The sequence below is a fragment of the Bufo bufo genome, chromosome 8 (assembly GCF_905171765.1).
Source record: "Bufo bufo chromosome 8, aBufBuf1.1, whole genome shotgun sequence".
Lineage (NCBI taxonomy): Eukaryota > Metazoa > Chordata > Amphibia > Anura > Bufonidae > Bufo > Bufo bufo.
The window spans coordinates 183,023,155-183,043,935 of NC_053396.1; the positions used below are offsets into that span (position 1 = coordinate 183,023,155).

Here is a 20,781-nt window from a genome sequence, read left to right on the forward strand (position 1 = left end):
TATTGACACCCATGGTTGTGTTTTGTTTTTTATTCAGTTTATATGGCAGTAGTTGGCGGGCTAGCAGTTCCAACAAGCCAGCAGTCAGCCGTTGGGCAAGAGGGTTATCTGGCGTCATCATCTTTTTACGCTCGAACATTTGGGCCATCGAAGCCTGCCTTAGGCAAGATGAACGCGGCGATGGCACGGTGGAAGGTAGAGTGTAAGACAAATGGGAGGAGAGAGGAGAAGGAGAAGAGGCAGGACATGGAGCAACGGGAGTGTGGCTTTGTGGGTTCTGACGGCGTTGCTCCCACTGGGCTCGTTGATGGGAGGCCAGGTGCCTTCTTAAGGCGGTCGTCCCTAGGTGAGTGTTGGGCTTACCGCGACTTATGCGTTGACAGCACAGGCTGCAGGTGGCAACACTATTGTCAGCAGCTGACACATTAAAAAAAGTCCACAATGCAGAGCCATGTGCAAGCATCCTGGAAGTGCCAGAAGTGACCGTGCATGATGGATAGCTTGCTCCAGATACATTTGTAGTCTTCTTTTTGCCTCCTGTGCCCTGCAAGCTGTGCCTGCTTCTCCTCCTTCTCCTCAATCTCTGCTGCTCCGTGTCTCCCTCTAAACTCACCTCCTCTTCCTCTCTTGTGGGCACACACGTGATGTTTATTGACACGTCATCATCCTCACCTTCACCACCACTGACATTTTAGATCTCGAAGTAGGCAGCAACAGCGGGGACCTCCCTCCTTGGGCTGATCTGGGTACTGTCGTCAGACCGCTGGGTGGCAGCCGTTGCTACCTCCTCTTCCCCATCCGATGTCAAGAATGGCTGCGCATCGGTAAGGTCTGGGAATGGATGGGAAAATAATTCCTCTGACTTGTGTGAAGGGACTATGGTGGTGGTGGTGGATTTGGGGGTGCACACAGCTAAGAGTGAGGAGGGTGCAGATACAGAGGATGAGAAGGGTGCAGAAGCGGAAGGGTGAGTAAGCCAATTAACCAACTCTGGTGAGTCCTTTGAAGTAATTGCACATGCCTTCTCCCACTTCCCATTTAGGCTCTGGCCTGGTGCACCTGCCCGACCCCTACCACCCCTGCGGAAGTCCTTAGAGAAGAGCAGTATTTGTGGAAGCAGGTATATTGCAGGCCTCAATCAATATTTGGTGGAAGCAGGTATATCTAACCCCTAAATCAGTCTTTTGTGGAAGCAGGTATAACACACTCCTCATTTTTTTTTGGGGGGGGGCAACTGGCATATAAATTGTTGCAATTAGTTGTTCCAATAGCATTTGTCCCTCTATATAGTTGCAGTATAGCAGCAGAACCGAACACAACTGATGCACAGTTCAAATGCACTGTATAGAAAGTATATTATAGGTATATCGCACCCCTGCCTCAATCTTTTTTTTTTTTTTTGGGGGGGGGGGCAACTGGTATGTCACAACCATTGCAATTAGTTGTTCCAATAGCGTTTGTCCCTCTATATAGCTGCAGTATCGCAACAGAACCGCAACAACTGCTGCACAGTACAAATGCACTATATAGAAAGTATATTATAGGTATATCACACCCCTGCCTCAATCAGTTTTTTTGGGGGGTAACTAGTATATCACACCCATTGCAATTAGTTGTTCCAATAGCGTTTGTCCCTCTATATAGCTGCATTATCGCAGCAGAACTGCAGACAACTGCTGCACAGTTCAAATGCACTATATAGAAAGTAAATTATAGGTATATTACACCCCTGCCTCAATCAGTTTTTTTAGGGGGCAACTGGTATATCATACCCATTGCAATTAGTTGATGTGCTACTGTTTGAACTTCTATATAGCTGCGGTATTGCAGCAGAACCGCACACAACTGCTGCACAGTTCAAATGCACTATATAGAAAGTATATTATAGGTATATCACACCCCTGCCTCAATCAGTTTTTTTTTTGTGGGGGAACTGGTACATCACACCCGTTGCAATTAGTTGTTCAAATAGTGTTTGTCCCTCTATATAGCTGCGGTATCGCAGCAGAGTCGCACACAGTACAAATGCACTATAATTTTCTGTCTATCTTAGAAAGTACACAGCCTGTCTAAAAACAAAGTCACCACCTGGATTTAACTAAGCAAATAGTTATGAGCCTCCTATTGGATAATTACTGCATGGGCGATTATCTTTCAGCTGGCAACAAGTTATTTAACCCCAACTGGTGCAATGAGTTGCTTCTCATTTCTTAAACAACCATGTCGAATGACACATCTCGTGGTCGTGGAAAAGATGTTAGTCTGTTTGAGAAGGGTCAAATCATTGGCATGCATCAAGCAGAGAAAACATCTAAGGAGATTGCAGAAACTACTAAAATTGGGTTCAGAACTGTCCAACGCATTATTAAAAACTGGAAGGATAGTGGGGACCCATCGTATTCGAGGAAGAAATGTGGCGGGGAAAAAATCCTGAATGATCGTGATCGGCGATCACTTAAACGTTTGGTGAAATCTAATCAAAGAAAAACAACAATAGAACTCAGGGCTATGTTTAATAGTGAAAGTAAGAGCATTTCCAAATGCACTATGCGAAGGGAACTCAATGGGTTGGGACTGAACAGCTGTGTAGCCGTAAGAAAACCACTAATCAGTGAGGCAAACCAGAAAAAAAGGCTTCAATTTGCTAGGTAGCATAAAGATTGGACTCTGAAGCAATGGAAGAAGGTCATGTGGTTTGAGTCAAGAGTTACCCTGTTCCAAAGTGATAGGCACATCAGGGTAAGAAGAGAGTCAGATGAAGTGATGCACCCATCATGCCTAGTGCCTACTGTACAAGCCTGTGGGGGCAGTGCTATGATCTGGGGTTGCTGCAGTTGGTCAGGTCTAGGTTCAGCAACAGTATGTGCTCCAAGAACACTACCTGACTACCTGAACATACTGAATGACCAGGTTATTCCATCAATGGATTTTTTCTTTCCTGATGGCACGGGCATATTCCAAGATGACAATGCCAGGTTTCATCGGGCTCAAATAGTAAAAGAGTGCAATGGAGTATGGCGGAGCTCACCTGAATCACCACCAATGGAAGCCCGGAAAAAACGCCAGGAACCAGGCGTGGACGAAAACAGCAGGAGAAAGTAATCCAGCTTCCAGGATGGCAGTAATAAATGTGATAATCTTTATTTCATAGGTGCAGAATAAAATCCAACATGTACATCTACGCGTTTCGGATCGTCAGGTTCTGATTCTTACTCATGACAATAGTATATGCTGAGTGCCAGTCTTAAATAGAAAGAGGCCGGACAACTCAGGTGGAGATAATTAGCAGTAACCACTCCTTCTTACATGCAAATTAAAATTTTTGGGAAAACCAGTAAAAGACAAAAAAGACAACATGTGCTGGGATCAGTAGTGCAGTATCAAATCCTGTCTGCGATTGAGTCCCATTGGTGTGCGTGTATCCATAGAGAAAATCCAGTAGGATTCTCTATTTAGGAGAGCATGCCTGTGGTCGCCACCTCGCTTAGGACAATTAACTCTTTCCACTGCCTGTACTTTTAAACCTGTGACATCACCCGCATGACATGCCGCGTAGTGTGCACTGACCGCAGACACATTTCTAGATAAAACAAAGGGTATATTGGAAATGTGTCTGCGTATCCTCACCTTCAGGTTATTGGTAGTGCAGCCGATGTATTGTAAATGACACAATGTGCAAGTAATGCAGTAAACCACAAATGTGGTATTGCAATTAACATACTGCTTCAAAGTGTGTATTTTATTATTGGCTGTGGATTGTATGGTTGGGCCTGGTTGTATGAAATCGCAACACATACAAATGCGATGACCGCATTTGAAAGTGCCCTTAAACTGCAGCCAACACTGTGGTGTCTGAACAGAGTCCAAAAAAAGACTAGGACTGATTTTTTGTGCTATAGTAAGAGCCCTGCGAGCAATGCAGGTAATACCTGGGTGCACTATTTCTGACCATTGTGAATCATGACATAGCATAGATAGGTGTTTTCGGATGATGAGGCAGATTTTGGAATATTCCAAACTGTAACTAGTGGCAAAAATCGGATTCTTACAATATGTACAGTACAGACCAACAGTTTGGACACACCTTCTCATTCAAAGAGTTTTCTTTATTTTCATGACTATGAAGGCATCAAAACTATGAATTAACACATGTGGAATTATATACAGTCGTGGCCAAAAGTTTTAAGAATGACAAAAATATTAGTTTTCACAAAGTTTGCTGCTAAACTGCTTTTAGATCTTTGTTTCAGTTGTTTCTGTGATGTAGTGAAATATAATTACATGCACTTCATACGTTTCAAAGGCTTTTATCGACAATTACATGAAATTTATGCAAAGAGTCAGTATTTGCAGTGTTGGCCCTTCTTTTTCAGGACCTCTGCAATTCGACTGGGCATACTATCAATCAACTTCTGGGCCAATTCCTGACTGATAGCAACCCATTCTTTCATAATCACTTCTTGGAGTTTGTTCGAATTAGTGGGTTTTTGTTTGTCCACCCGCCTCTTGAGGATTGACCACAAGTTCTCAATGGGATTAAGATCTGGGGAGTTTCCAGGCCATGGACCCAAAATGTCAACGTTTTGGTCCCCGAGCCACTTAGTTATCACTTTTGCCTTATGGCACGGTGCTACATCATGCTGGAAAATGCATTGTTCTTCACCAAACTGTTGTTGGATTGTTGGAAGAAGTTGCTGTTGGAGGGTGTTTTGGTACCATTCTTTATTCATGGCTGTGTTTTGGGGCAAAATTGTGAGTGAGACCACTCCCTTGGATGAGAAGCAACCCCACACATGAATGGTCTCAGGATGCTTTACTGTTGGCATGACACAGGACTGATGGTAGCGCTCACCTTTTCTTCTCCGGACAAGCCTTTTTCCAGATGCCCCAAACAATCGGAAAGAGGCTTCATCGGAGAATATGACTTTGCCCCAGTCCTCAGCAGTCCATTCACCATACTTTCTGCAGAAAATCAATCTGTCCCTGATGGTTTTTTTTGAGAGAAGTGGCTTCTTTGCTGGCCTTCTTGACACCAGGCCATCTTCCAAAAGTCTTTGCCTCACTGTGCGTGCAGATGCGCTCACACCTGCCTGCTGCCACTCCTGAGCATACTCTGCACTGGTGGCACTCCGATCCAGCAGCTGAATCCTCTTTAGGAGACGATCCTGGCGCTTGCTGGACTTTCTTGGACGCCCTGAAGCCTTCTTAACAAGAATTGAACCTCTTTCCTTGAAGTTCTTGATGATCCTATAAATTGTTGATTGAGGTGCAATCTTAGTAGCCACAATATCTTTGCCTGTGAAGGCATTTTTATGCAACGCAATGATGGCTGCACGCGTTTCTTTGCAGGTCACCATGGTTAACAATGGAAGAACAATGATTTCAAGCATCACCCTCCTTTTAACATGTCAAGTCTGCCATTTTAACCCAATCAGCCTGACATAATGATCCCCAGCCTTGTGCTCGTCAACATTCTCACCTGAGTTAACAAGACGATTACTGAAATGATCTCAGCAGGTCCTTTAATGACAGCAATGAAATGCAGTGGAAAGGTTTTTTGGGGATTAAGTTAATTTTCATGGCAAAGAAGGACTATGCAATTCATCTGATCACTCTTCATAACATTCTGGAGTATATGCAAATTGCTATTATAAAAACTTTAACAGCAACTTTTCCAATTTCCAATATTTATGTAATTCTCAAAACTTTTGGCCACGACTGTACATAACAAACAAGTGTGAAACAACTGAAAATATGTCATATTCTAATCTAGGTTCTTCAAAGTAGCCACCTTTTGCTTTGATTACTGCTTTTCACACTCTTGGCATTCTCTTGATGAGCTTCAAGAGGTAGTCACCTGAAATGGTGTTCCAACAGTCTTGAAGGAGTTCCCAGAGATGCTTAGCACTTGTTGGCCCTTTTGCCTTCACTCTGCGGTCCAGCTCACCCCAAACCATCTCGATTGGGTTCAGGTCCGGTGACTGTGGAGGCCAGGTCATCTGGCGCAGCACCCCATCACTCTCCTTCATGGTCAAATAGCCCTTACTTTCAAAGTTTTCCCAATTTTTCGGCTGACTGACTGACCTTCATTTCTTAAAGTAATGATGGCCACTCGTTTTTCTTTACTTAGCTGCTTTTTTCTTGCCATAATACAAATTCTAACAGTCTATTCAGTAGGACTATCAGCTGTGTATCCACCTGACTTCTCCTCAACGCAACTGATGATCCCAACCCCATTTATAAGGCAGGAAATCCCACTTATTAAACCTGACAGGGCACACCTGTGAAGTGAAAACCATTTCAGGGGACTACCTCTTGAAGCTCATCAAGAGAATGCCAAGAGTGTGCAAAGCAGTAATCAAAGCAAAAGGTGGCTACTTTGAAGAACCTAGAATGTTACATATTTTCAGTTGTTTCACACTTGTTTGTTATGTATATAATTCCACATGTGTTAATTCATAGTTTTGATGCCTTCAGTGTGAATCTACAATTTTCATAGTCATGAAAATATAGAAAAATCTTTGAATGAGAAGGTGTGTGTCACGACCATGGTCATGGTCGTGACTCCTGTATCTGCATGCTGTTGCCTGCGGTTTGGTTTGGTTGTTCAACCACAGGTGAGGGCTGCTAGTATGTTGCCTCACTTGTGGTTGCCGCTGGCAACATGTAGTTATTTCGCAGTTTAGCAGCCTGAGCTGGTGCTGGGCAGCTTGCTGCAATGTGCATGCGGTTGCACCTGGCAACCTATCTTTGCTAGGGGTGTCTTCCCTTCCCTGGTGTGAGAAGGGTTAACTCCCTTCTTTGTGTGAACACTGGGTGTGTCGGTGTGTGGGTGTGGCTACATGGGCTATAAAGTCCCAGTTGAGACCTGATGTCTGAGGGGTACTCCAGCCTTGTTTGTAAGCTTGAGGCACCCTCCTGGTCCCTTATACCATCTGCCAGTGAGGGCCACCCTTGTGGTCATAAATGTTGTTATGTGATGTTAAGTTTATGTTTATGTGGTGTCTGTTATTAGTGCAGCTATGGTTCTGGCTTCCTGTGTGTTTATGTGTGCTGTGTCCTTTTACGTCTGTGTGTGGACTTCAGCACTTGTGTCCAGGGATCCAGTCAGTGTGTCTGTGGCAGGTAGGGGTGGAAGTCTTTCACTCTCCTGCCATATCCATAGTCTGTTTATGTTTATATCCCCTTGCAGCTCGGCCAGTTTTAGACTCCTGTTTCTCCGTATCCAGGAGGAACAGGTGTTCTACCCAGCTCCTAGTTCAGGGATCGGCGGAGGGTGAGTAGGGATCCGAGGTTCCTGAGCATGAGCCCTCCTACCATCAAGGTCGGCTCATGCAGCTAGGAGTCAGGGTCAGATTAGGGATGCGTTAGGAGGTGACCTGCTCCCTAATTCTACTGTCCTGGCCGAGCAGCCACTAACATCTCGTGGCATCGCATGGCTGAGGGTTTTCCCCATCCTCAGCCGTGACAGTGTGTCCAAACTTTTGGTCTGTACTGTATGTTTACCTTTTAATATTCTGCCTCTATTATCCGGGAAGACCAATTCTGTCCGTTTTTTAGATGAGATATAAGACCTAGCAGCCTCAAGAGAATCATTAGAATATCCACGTGCCCCGAGGCGATCAGAGGCTGAATCCAACTCTCTGAAAAACGCTTCATCCTTGGAGCAGTTTCTCCTGAGACGTGTGAACTCACCCGTAGGAATGTTACGTGTAACGTGACCTGGATGACAAGAGGAGGCTAGCAAGGTTGTATTTCCCGCAGTGTCTTTACGGAAACTGCGAGTAACAACCTTATGAGCAAGATTGTCCCCTACCAACTTCAAGTCCAAAAAGGAAATTGAAGCCCTATCAGAGTGGATGGTAAATTTAAGTTTAAGAGGATTATCACTGAGGAATTGTCCAAACAGTGGTATGGCGTCATGGTCACCTGACCACACCAACAGCAAATCATCAATGAAACGCCCGTACCACTGTATGGAGGTAGCCCACGGGTTGTTTACTGAGAACAGGTATGTATGTTCCCACCATGCCATGTATATGTTAGCTAATGAGGGCGAAAATTTTGCCCCCATAGAAACACCTGACTGTTGTAAGGAGAAGCGGTTATTAAACATAAACACATTATGCAGTAAAAGAAAGTAAACCACATCACAGTTGAAATTCTGAAATGCTGCGCCATAGTCTGAATATACATTAGGAAACCACTTCAATGCGTTAATGGCCAGTTCATGTGGAATTACTGTATAAAGCGAAATAACATCCGCAGTGATACAGACAAAATTTGGCTCCCAGATAAAGTTATGGAATGATTGTAAAACAGTAGTGGTATCTAACAGGAAACCAGGGATTGTCTGGTCCAATGACTGCAGGATGCTATCCACCCAAGCTGACAGTCTTTCCGAGAAAGATCCAATACCCGCGACAATAGGTCGCATGGGGGGGGGGGAAACCAGGTTTGTGAATTTTGGGTAGCGAGTAGTCACAGGATAAGGTGTATAGATAAAATCTGCCTGTTTTTGATCCATAAATCCACTCGTCACACCAACGGATAATAGAGAAAGAAGAGCTTTCTGATGGATGGGGGTGGGGTCATGTGATAGCTCCAGATACGTGTCCGAGTCCCCTAACATGAGGAGATTCTGGGACCCGTATATGGAGCGATCCATGACCACCACCGCGCCACCTTTGTCAGCCAGCTTAATAGTGACATTAGTCATATTCTCCAATTCCCTCAATGCGGTTCTCTCTGTGACAGTAAGATTATTAACATAGTTGGAGGATGACATGTTAGAAGCCTGTTTTAACTTAAACAAGTCCCTCTCCACCAGCTCCTGAAAGCGATCAAGAGCAGGTAAGCGGGACTGTATGGGATAAAAGTCACGGTTATGCGTAATAGTAAAAGAGTGGTTCAGGGAGCAGGATACATCATTTTCACACCTGGATTGGCCACCACAGAGTCCAGACCTTAACCCCATTGAGAATCTTGGGATGTGCTGGAGAAGGCTTTGCGCAGCAGTCAGACTCTACCATCATCAATGCAAGATCTTGGTGAAAAATGAATGCAACACTGGATGGAAATAAATCTTGTGACATTGCAGAAGCTTATCGAAACAATTCCACAGCGAATGCCTGCCGTAATCAACGCTAAAGGCAGTCCAACGAGAGTGTTTAACTTTTTTTGGGTGGCGACTTTTTTTTTGGACAGGCAGTGTATATTATAAGTATATCACAACCCTCTATATATAACACTTATCGATAGCACATCTATACCAGTCCTTAAATGGACTTTTGTGGCCCTATTAGCTAGCGTTTGGTGTCCCTAACAGCCTGTCCCTGCTCCACAAAGCGACCTCTCCCTACACTGACAAAATACAGAATATAAAATGGCAGCCAGATCAGGTTCTGTTATAGGGTGGGGTTGCGTCCATGTGCTGAAACGTCTCAATTGGCTGTCCTGTCCCACCTGATGGATGTGTCATGGGTCAAAGTTCGGCGCAATGCAAAAGAATATGGCTCCGGCGGACATCGCCATATGTTCGCATGTTCGGCGGATCGCAAACGCTCAAAGTTCGCAGCGAACCGACTGCCGGGCGAACTGCAAGACCATTACTATCACACACCCAAACAGTTGTTCTTGATCTTTTAGGGTAATAACAGGTAAGGCATGGCTGTTTAATTGTGCCCGCTAGTAGGTAATTTACCGCACTTTAGTCTGGCATCCATCGGAGGGCGCCGCACTGTGCAGCACAAGGGTCTCAGCATTCGGGCTGGGTGTATGTAAATTTATTGTGTGTTCCCAGCATTTGTGGTCATGCTTATTGCCACGTTTAAGTAAAATAATGTTTTGGCAAAAGTGGGTGTTGGGGTTGCTTTCCTCGTTTGTGACTTTGCTGTATCCTGGGGAGCCCACCCCGGTACATGGCTTACAGTTATATGTGCATGGCTACAGAACTACTGTACTTGTATACCAAGGGCGGTTATAGTATACATCATAGAACATGTCATGGGACAATCAGATAATAGTATGTCATGTAAAATTTATTCTTCTTTTTCCTAGTTGTCGAAAACATATGGCGACTTCTTTACTGTGTATGAAGGGAGCCAGCCGGTTATTGTGCTATGTAGTTATGATGCCATCAAAGAGACTTTAATTGACAAAGCAGATGAGTTCAGTGGACGAGGTTATCTTCCTTCGTTTTTTGACTTTACCAAAGGAGATGGTGAGTATTGCATCGGGTAGGCCTGTTCCCGTTGTGTTAGTTATTGGCTCTTTCTTTCATCTCAGTGGATGATTATTTTGCCACTTACTTTCTTATCGAGGTTCCAGGAGAAAATAGGGATAGTGATGGTCCTAGTCAATACATGGTAACATAGTTTATAAGGGCTGAAAAAAAGACATCTGTCCATCCAGTTCAGCCTGTTTTTCTGCAAGTTGATCCAGGGGAAGGCAAAAAAAAAAATGTAGGTAGAAGCCAATTTTCCTCACTTTAGAGGAAAAAAATTCCTTCCCGACTCCAATCAAACAATCAGAATAACTCCGTGGATCAACAACCCATCTCCAGTAGCTATAACCTGTAATATTATTACCCTTCATACAGCATTCAAATGTATGGGCTCTGCCAAGGGGAAATTCACATTAAGTACTTCGGCATATGTTTTTATAACTTGAAAAGCATTTTAAAACTGCAATCCAAAGTCAGTTACAGTACCTCAGTACCAAAGCCGACTTCGGATTGCAGTTTTAAAATAAATTGAATGCTGTACGGAGACGGGTCTCTGTATAGCATTCAAACGAAGTTTGGAACAAAGGGACTTTAGATCTATGATCTGAAGCTCGCTTCGCTCAGCACTAGTTGGAAGGTTGCACCAGCAAGCTGGTCATAGGATGTTCCACTGCCTGAACAGCGAGTGTTCAGTTTCCCTGCAGCACCACCACAGGAGAAATGTAGTATTACACAGTTTTCATTTAAATAATGCCAATGTCCATGTAATGCACAGATTTGGTGAGATTCTGAGTATTTTCATAATTTTTTCCAAAGGAAGGTTTCAAGCAGATAATTGGGACTACGGTGTACATATATTTGAATAACACAAGATTAATGAACATGAATGGTCTACACTTTTCCAAAGCAAAACAAAAATCTTTAAATCTCACACCTTAATGGATAAAATTGTTAAATTATTTTAAAGATTATTCAGTTTATTCTGCACTTTCAATTACCCCTGGAACTCTGTGGGTCTATGTGTTCTATAACAAGTGTAATACATTTTTTTTTTTGTGATTTCAGTACAGCTTCTAAGTTAAAGGGAATATTTCTTTGTGGAATATTTTTTTGTGAACTTTGGCCTGTTTTCTCTTTTTATTTTTTATTTTGGCAGTACTGTGCTATTAAAAAATTAACTACAAAATGTTGTCCTTCTGTAGCAGTCAGGACAGATACATAAAGCTCCTACATATGGATAGGGAACACACTGACAGTTTGCTGCTGCTGTGAGGGGAAGATGATATCTGAAGAGTAGTCTTCATGGTAATAGCAGCAGAATTAGGATAACAGTATGGCAGTGATAGGCCTAGATACAGATGCTCACCGAAGTGCATTTCACTGATTAGTGTGATATGAGAGTCACTACTCAAGTAGTAGTCAAGTGAGACTGTTTACTTTGCTAAAAGTCCAAACAAGGAGGACGTTAAGGAGCCAGAACAGGAAATAGAAGATATGGAGTGACTTAAAATAATTATTTGGAAACTATCCATAAAACCATTGTGGGGGGGGTTAGCTCTTCTCCGGGGGTCATTCACAAATGTCTTCACGGACACCATTTTTTAACGTCCAAATATTGCTTTTATTTGGCACCTCAGCAAAAACAAAACATAATACAATACAAATAACTGCCCTGCTGGACTCTAACTAAACATATAATAACCTGACTCACCTAAAGTATACCTCACAGTTCACACACTGTTTCAGGTGCGGCTTTCTTAGCCTGTAGTCCAGCTAACTTCCAGGCTGTAACAAAATTAGTCCAGGCTATCTCCCAGCCTCGTGGTCCCTCAGCCTTGCCCAGCTGAGACCCCATTCACAGAGCCTCCAGGCCTCTGTCCATGGGTAACACACTCCCCCCTTACTGAAACCCTGGGAGGTGCTTTATGCCAGCCTGAGTAGCTCCAGCTGGTCTAACCCGTGGTGGAATAGGGTGTGGATCACACTATCCACCCCTTCCTTGCCTCTAACCTGTGTGAGATCTGTCATTGTCTCACACCATCCAGGAATTTTCTGTTACAGAAAAGAATCTGATGGTAGTGTCAATTTTTTTTATTGCATTGCACAGATTTTGCATTCAGTAATGGTGAAAAATGGAAGGAGCTGAGACGTTTTTCCGTGCTAACACTGAATAATTTTGGAGTTGGAAAACGCAGCTTCGAGGAGAGGATACGTGAGGAGGCCGGGTTTCTGTGTGATGTGCTGAGGAAAACAAATGGTAGAGTTTATTCATTTTTTTAAATGATTATTATTAGAATGTTTTTCCTATGATTTTTACTTTTAATCCTCTAGATTGGTCATCAGTATCTGATTGGTGGGATTCTAATACTCAGGACCCCTGATCAGCTGTTTGAGAAGGCAGCAGTGCTTGCAGTAGCACCATGGCCTTCTCCAGCTTTTCCTAGGCCACGTGATGTCATGTTCATTGGTCACATGGCCTAGATATAGCTCAGCCTCATAGAAGTGAAAGGGGCTGAGCGCGAGCAGAGAGAAGGCCCCGGTGCTTCTTCAAGAGCCTCTGCCTGCTGAAACAGACTATCGTCAGGGGTCCTGGGTGTAGGACTAACTGTTGTTCTATACAGTGGTCAAATTACATTTTCATACAGCTGCTTTAATAATCATGCTATACTAAGCCACTATCACCACACAACAAAAAATATATATTGTTGTGCCTTACAAGTAAGTACCGCCACACAGTGGTAAATTAGTACCAACATACAGTGAGCAAAGAACTGTTTTATACATAATGTACCATAATAGAAATGTAAGATCTATGTATTACAGCTATATGAGGCACCCGAAGCAGAAGCAGCTGATATACCCTATGCCGTCCTATAACACTGACTGATTTTTTTGACCACCATAAACTCAACACTTCTATAAATCTTATGTTTGAGGATCAGCTATTTTCAAGAAAAGGCCTTGTTACTCCACAGAAATATTTGGAAAGCCACGCCAACACATTGCTCTTGTGTATATTGAGTTTTACCTATTGATTGCCTTTTTTTTAAATTATTTTAGGAGCTTCAATAAATCCCAATTACCATATACTACGTTCTATGTCCAATGTGATTTGCTCCGTGGTGTTTGGTAGCCGGTTTGATTATCAAAATGAGAATTTCCAAAAACTGGTGAAATGTGTTCAAGACAACGTTGCTCTCATGAGCAGACGCTGGGGACTAGTAAGTAAAATTTTTGATTTCAGGAAATCTCAAATACTTGACGTTTTAGATTTAGTTCTCATGCACTTAGCATAGACTTGGGCACCAGGTCTATGGTTTTGCCATATGGTGCTTCTGTAACAACGCTTCCTTGGTTCTTTACTTTCCTGTTTCATTACTACATTGCGATAGTAGACTGAATTTACATGTACAAAACAGTAAAGAAAAGAACAATTTTAGGTCAAAATTTACATAACATTTGAAGTCTGCAAAAAACTAAGTCTTAAAGGGCTTCTGTCACCCCACTAAAGTGATTTATTTTTTTTAGGCTAGTTAAATTAGTTATATAGCGATATATGAAAATATAATAGTGTTCCTTACTTTGATCCAGCAGTTTAGTCAAAAAACGAAGTTTTATCATATGCAAATTCCGTCTCTACCAGCAAGTAGGGAGTCTACTTGCTGGTAGCTGCTGCAGAAATCCGCCCCCTCCTCTTGTTGATTGACAGGGCCAGCCGGGATCTCCTCCTCCGGCCAGCCCTGTCGGCATTTCAAAAATCGCGCGCCCGTGTTGAATCTGCGCAGGCGCTCTGAGATGAGGAGGCTCGTCTCCTCAGAGCTCCCTCAGTGCGCCTGCGCCAATGACATCATTGAAATAGAAGACGTCATCGGCGCAGGCGCACTGAGGGAGTTCTGAGGAGACGAGCCTCCTCATCTCAGAGCGCCTGCGCAGATTCAACACGGGCGCGCGATTTTTGAAACGCCGACAGGGCTGGCCGGAGGAGGAGATCCCGGCTGGCCCTGTCAATCAACAAGAGGAGGGGGCGGATTTCTGCAGCAGCTACCAGCAAGTAGACGCCCTACTTGCTGGTAGAGACGGAATTTGCATATGATAAAACTTCGTTTTTTGACTAAACTGCTGGATCAAAGTAAGGAACACTATTATATTTTCATATATCGCTATATAACTAATTTAACTAGCCCAAAAAACAAACAAACACTTTAGTGGGGTGACAGAAACCCTTTAATGAGTTTAACACTTATTCCCCCCTTACAATTTGATGTTCTCCTCTTTCTGTTTATCATTGTCGCCATTATGTACCCCACTTTTATGTCCCAGTACATCATTCCCCATTTTCTTGGGAAGCGCCAGCGCTGCCCCATTGTTGCTGATGTCTTGAAGCCCTGCCAGGATCACTGGTCACTGGGAAACAGTGGTTCATGGATGCCAGTTTGAAAATACCTGGCATCAGCCATAGTCAATGCACGGCTCAACACTGATGATGGTCTTTCTGTGTAAGAATGGACCAGTAGGAGGACATATTATGTGAAGGGATAAGTAAGTAAGAGCATTTGCTCCAGAAAACTGGTGTACATTGCAGCATAGATCTACTCCAGCTCCTGGGGAAGTAAATTTCAGTTCTGAAGCATGGGTAGCCTGACATAAGTCTCATGCCAGCACAATGTCAGTACACAAAGCAGGTCTTAATACATCTTCCCATAAGACTCTTGACTGATCAGTGTGGGCAGAAAAAAGATCTGTCAAGAGGTGGACTGAGTGGTGTACAGAGGGACTAGCTGTCCTGGAACCAACTAAAAGGCCTTTCCTCCTAAGCATATGGTGTAAGTGGACTGGTGGGCCAAAGGGGACAAGTTCAAAAGCACAGTATGAGTACTCCTTCTCCAAAACGAAGTGAAGTTTACCAGAGTTTATAAGGGGTTCTCCAGGACTACAAAAAGATGGCTACTTTCTCACCAAAACAGCACCACACCTGTTCATGGGTTGTGCCTGGGATTGCCCCTTTAACACTATGGAAATGTCAGGAATCCTGTATTGTGAGCTACTGTTCTCTGCCACTGCAGTTAATATTGATGACCCCTGCTTCTTCACATGTATGTACGTAGTATTGTGAGACACGTCATAGTTTATTCATACCTTTTTCGTTATTGTTCTTATTTTAGCTTTATAACATATTCCCGAATGTCATGAAATACTTACCTGGACCTCACCATAAAATCATGGAAAACTTTAAATTCATCACAGACTATATCAACAAGAGGATGGAGGAAAACATGAAGACTTTGGACAGTAATAACCCAAGGGATTTTATGGACTGTTTCTTGATCAAAATGGAGAAGGTACAAACAAAGTCAAATGACTGTCTGATAGATTTTCTCAAGCACTACTATCTATCATTGCATCTTCTTCTTCTCCACATCTTTTCTTTAAACACAGGAAGGGAAGAATAAAGAAGCATTCTGCAATCCCAATACATTGGTGATGTGCTCGATGATCTTGTTCTTTGGTGGGACAGAAACAGTCACACTTACTCTGAGATATGTATTGTTAAACCTCATGAAACACCCTGAAATAGCAGGTAGACTGCTTAAGGTTCAACATCTGAGAACCTTATAGAAAATTATATATTAAAAAATGTTTTTTTTATTATTTATTTTTTCCGCAGAGAAGCTTTACAGAGAGATAGACAATGTAATTGGCCAACGTCCACCAAATTTTGAGGACAGACTTAATATGCCTTACACAGAAGCTTTTATAAATGAGGTGCAGAGATATGGCGATGTAACACCCTTGAGTCTTCCCCATGAATTGACCGTAGATGCTGAGATTCGCAATTATAAATTGAAGAAGGTAAACATTTACTTGGGCTAAGGAAAAAAAAAAAAAAATGACAATGCAAAAAGTTTACTGATCAATTTCTTTTCAATATATTCTCACCCATAGGGAACAGTTTTCACTCCCGTGCTGACGAGTGTACACTTTGACAAAGCAAAGTTCAATAATGCTGAGAATTTTGACCCCAAAAACTTTTTGGATGAAAATGGTAAAGTTCTAAAGAAAGATTCCCTTATGCCATTTTCCGCAGGTGAGTATGAAATTGAACCAGATGCAAAATTGGGTGGATTATACTATTAATGAGGACTTGTTCACTCTCCTGAACTTCCCCTGTAAAATAGAAATTTTGAAGCACTTTGTTGTGCCTTCCTCTGTAATTTTGCTTGTCAATATCAAGTGTCTCACACAGATATTATCAGCACAGATTGGACAAGTGTTATTGTGTTAGAATATATGGCGCATTAACCAAGGGAAATGTTCTCTATGACCTTCCCTTTCATCTTTTCAGTCCTCATAGGGACTACTTAATACTGCATTCTTTCAGTACCTTCAACTTCAACATGCTTTTTAATCCACCGTTTAGTTCCCACCTAGGAGTCATTGGTTTATACCACACTTTGGTCTCCTGACTTGGTGAAGCCACACATTTATGAGTTATTATACTTTAGTGTAACTAAGCCATTTGATACAGTCCTAGCTAAACGGATAGAGTATCTACCCAGGCTGAGTGATAGGGACTGGGAGTAAGTTATGGATTCCTCTCTACCCATTGTTTTAGACGCTGGCCTTAATAAACCCCATAACTGGCGGTGTATCTGGCCTCTTCATAACTTCGATGTTTCCACCCCCTGTTCTAAATGTAAGACAGCTTCCAAGCTGTCTTACATTTAGACCTTTTTCTATGCCTAAAACAGGCGTATTTCAGCTTAATTCATGACCCCCCTCCCCAAGTTTCTCTCCATAGATGTGCACACAGTTGCATGGACATAAGTATTCAGACTCTTTGCTATGAGAGTTGAAATTTTGCTCTTGGGGACCTCATATTTCTTTTGATCATCTTTGAGATGTTTTTACACCTTGATAGGAGTCACCTGTGCTAAAATAAGATTATTGGACATAATTTGAAAAGAGACAGCCCTGTCTGTATAAGGTCTCACAGCTGACAATGCATATCAGAGCAAAAATCAAGCCATGAGGAGGAAAGAACTGCCCATAGAGCTCAGACACAGGATTGTGTGGAGACACAGATCTGTAGAAAAGTACAAAAAAAATATTATTCTGCACTAAAAGTTCTCAAAAGCACAGTGACCTCTAGTGACTAACATTGGCCGGGACGATTCGTGAACACGATCAAATGTTTGCGAACCGCAAGTTCTCGGCGGGCCCTATTCATTTTAATGGAAAACCTTCAGGTCATATTTGCTGCCACCAAATACATACTAGAAGTGCACAAATAGTCCCACAACATAGACGGTGACATACTAGAGGGAGATCAATGACAAAAATTCTCACTAAAAATATGTATTTTAATCAGGGGCCATTTTTATGCGTCTTAACCCCTTAAGGACACAGCCTTTTTACACCTTAGGACCAGGCCATTTTTTGCAAATCTGACCAGAATCCCTTTAAGTGCTGATAACTTTAAAACGCTTTGACTTATCCAGGCCGTTCTGAGATTGTTTTTTCGTCACATATTGTACTTCATGACACTGGTAAAATGAAGTCAAAAAAATTATTTTTTTTGCACCAAAAAATACCTAATTTAACAAAAATTTGGAAAAATTTGCAAATTTCAAAGTTTCAGTTTCTCTACTTCTGTAATACATAGTAATACCCCCAAAAATTGTGATGACATAACATTCCCCATATGTCTAATTCATGTTTGAATTGTTTTGGGAATGATATTTAATTTTTTGGGGATGTTATAAGGCTTAGAAGTTTAGAAGCAAATCTTGAAATTTTTCAGAAATTTACAAAAACTCAATTAGGGACCAGTTCAGGTCTCAAGTCACTTTGCGAGGCTTACATAATAGAAACCACCCAAAAATGACCCCATCTAAGAAACTACACCACTCAAGGTATTCAAAACTGATTTTGCATACGTTGTTAACCCTTTAGGTGTTGCACAAGAGTTATTGGCAAATGGGGAGGAAATTTGAGAATTTCATTTTTTTGTCTGATTTTTCATTTTAACCCATTTTTTCCACTAACAAACCAAGGGTTAACAGCCAAACAAGACTGTATCTTTATTGCCCTGACTCTGCCGTTTACAGAAACACCCAATATGTGGCCGTAAACTACTGTACGGCAACACAGCGGGGCGTAGAGTGAAAGGTGCACCGTTTGGTTTTTGGAAGGCTGATTTTTATGGACTGGTTTATTTACACCATGTCCCATTTGAAGCCCCCCTGATGCACCCCTAGAGGAGAAACTCCCTAAAAGTGACCCCATCTAAGAAACTACACCCCTCAAGGTATTCAAAACTGATTTTACATACATTGTTAACCCTTTAGGTGTTGCACAAGAGTTATTAGCAAATGGGGATGAAATTTGAGAATTTCATTTTTTTGCCTAATTTTCCATTTTAACCCATTTTTTCCACTAACAAAGCAAGGGTTAACAGCCAAACAAGACTGTATCTTTATTGCCCTGACTCTGCTGTTTACAGAAACACCCCATATGTGGCCGTAAACTGCTGTACGGGCACACAGCGGGGCGTAGAGTGAAAGGTGCGCCGTTTGGTTTTTGGAGGGCTGATTTTGCTGGACTGTTTTTTTGGCACCATGTCCCATTTGAAGCCCCCCTGATGCACCCCTAGAGTAGAAACTCCATAAAAGTGACCCCATCTAAGAAACTACACCCCTCAAGGTATTCAAAACTGATTTTACAAACTTTGTTAACCCTTTAGGTGTTGCACAAGATTTAATGGAAAATAGAGATACAATTTCAAAATTTCACTTTTTTGGCAGATTTTCCATTTTAATATTTATTTTCCATTTACAAAGCAAGGGTTAACAGCCAAACAAAACTCAATATTTATGGCTCTGATTCTGTAGTTTACAGAAACACCCCATATGTGGTCGTAAACAGCTGTACGGGCACACGGCAGGGCGCAGAAGGAAAGGAATGCCATACGGTTTTTGGAAGGCAGGTTTTGCTGGACAGTTTTTTTTTACACCATGTCCCATTTGAAGCCCCCCTGATGCACCCCTAGAGTAGAAACTCCAAAAAAGTGACCCCATTTTAGAAACTACGGGATAGGTTGGCAGTTTTGTTGGTACTAGTTTAGGGTACATATGATTTTTGGTTGCTCTATATTACACTTTTTGTGCGGCAAGGTAACAAGAAATAGATTTTTTGGCACGTTTTTATTTTTTGTTATTTACAACATTCATCTGACAGGTTAGATCATGTGGTAATTTTATATAGCAGGTTGTCACGGACGCGGCGATACCTAATATGTATACCATTTTTTTTATTTATGTAAGTTTTACATAATGATTTCATTTTTAAAACAAAAAAAATGTTTTAGTGTCTCCATAGTCTAAGAGCCATAGTTTTTTCAGTTTTTGGGCGATTATCTTAATTAGGGTCTCATTTTTTGCGGGATGAGATGACGGTTTGATTGGCATCTATTTTGGGGTGCATATGACTTTTTTATTGCTTGCTATTACACTTTTTGTGACGTAAGATGACAAAAAATGGCTTTTTTTACACCGTTTTTATTTTTATTTTTTTACGGTGGTCATCTGAGGGGTTAGATCATGTGATATTTTTATAGAGCCGGTCGATACGGACGCGGCGATACCTAATATGTATGCTTTTTTTTTATTTATGTAAGTTTTACACAATGATTTCATTTTTGAAACAAAAAAAATCATGTTTTAGTGTCTCCATAGTCTAAGAGCCATAGTTTTTTCAGTTTTTGGGCGATTATCTTGGGTAGGGTATGATTTTTGCGGGATGAGATGACGGTTTGATTGTTACAATTTTGGCGTACATGCGACTTTTTTGATCACTTTTATTACCTTTTTTGGGAAGTAAGGTGGGCAAAATTTCAATTTCATCATAGTTTTTTATTTTTTATTTTTATGGCGTTCACCGTTCAGGTAAAGTAACATAACCGTTTTATAGATCAGGTCGTTACGGACGCGGCGATACCAAACATGTGTAGGGAATTTTATTTTTTTCATTTTTAATCAGTGATAAATGTGTTTTTTTATTTTTACTTTTTTTTCACTTTTATTCACTTTTTTTTGACCCAGACCCACTTGGTTCTTGAAGATCCAGTGGGTCTGATGTCTGTATAATACAGTACAGTACAATATATATTGTACTGCACTGTATTTTACACTTGTCTGAACAGATCTATGCCTTTTAGCACAGATCTGTTCAGCACCATGGACAGCAGGACGCCTGAGACGGCGTCCTGTTGCCATGGGAACCTTCCCCGTCTGCTCAGTACTGCTCAGAACTGCGCAGAAAGGGAAGGGTAAGGAGGGGATCTGTCGGGGGGCTGTCTGGGGGCTCTCTCCCTCCCCATCGGGGGGCTGCAAAGGCACAGCAGCCCCCCGATGGGAGAGGGAGGGAGCTCCCTGCGCTGTTAACCTTTTCCATACAGCGGTCCGTACGGACCGCTGTATGGAAAGGGTTAAACGGCTGACATCGCATCGCAGATGTCAGCCGTTTATACCAGGGTGCCAGCAATGTGCTGGCACCCT

The 20,781-nt window shown here is 42.2% G+C and overlaps 1 protein-coding gene across 2 annotated transcripts in view; it reads left to right on the forward strand.

The window, feature by feature from the left end:
* Positions 1-20,781, forward strand: part of LOC120977520 (cytochrome P450 2F2-like) — a 265,903-nt gene that overhangs the window by 35,508 nt on the left and 209,614 nt on the right. For both annotated transcript variants that reach the window (XM_040405512.1, XM_040405511.1), the window contains exons 2-8: positions 10,060-10,222; positions 12,333-12,482; positions 13,286-13,446; positions 15,388-15,564; positions 15,662-15,803; positions 15,891-16,075; positions 16,169-16,310. In XM_040405512.1, the coding sequence (XP_040261446.1) occupies positions 10,060-10,222; positions 12,333-12,482; positions 13,286-13,446; positions 15,388-15,564; positions 15,662-15,803; positions 15,891-16,075; positions 16,169-16,310 (1,120 nt within the window). The remainder of the gene's footprint in view (positions 1-10,059; positions 10,223-12,332; positions 12,483-13,285; positions 13,447-15,387; positions 15,565-15,661; positions 15,804-15,890; positions 16,076-16,168; positions 16,311-20,781) is intronic.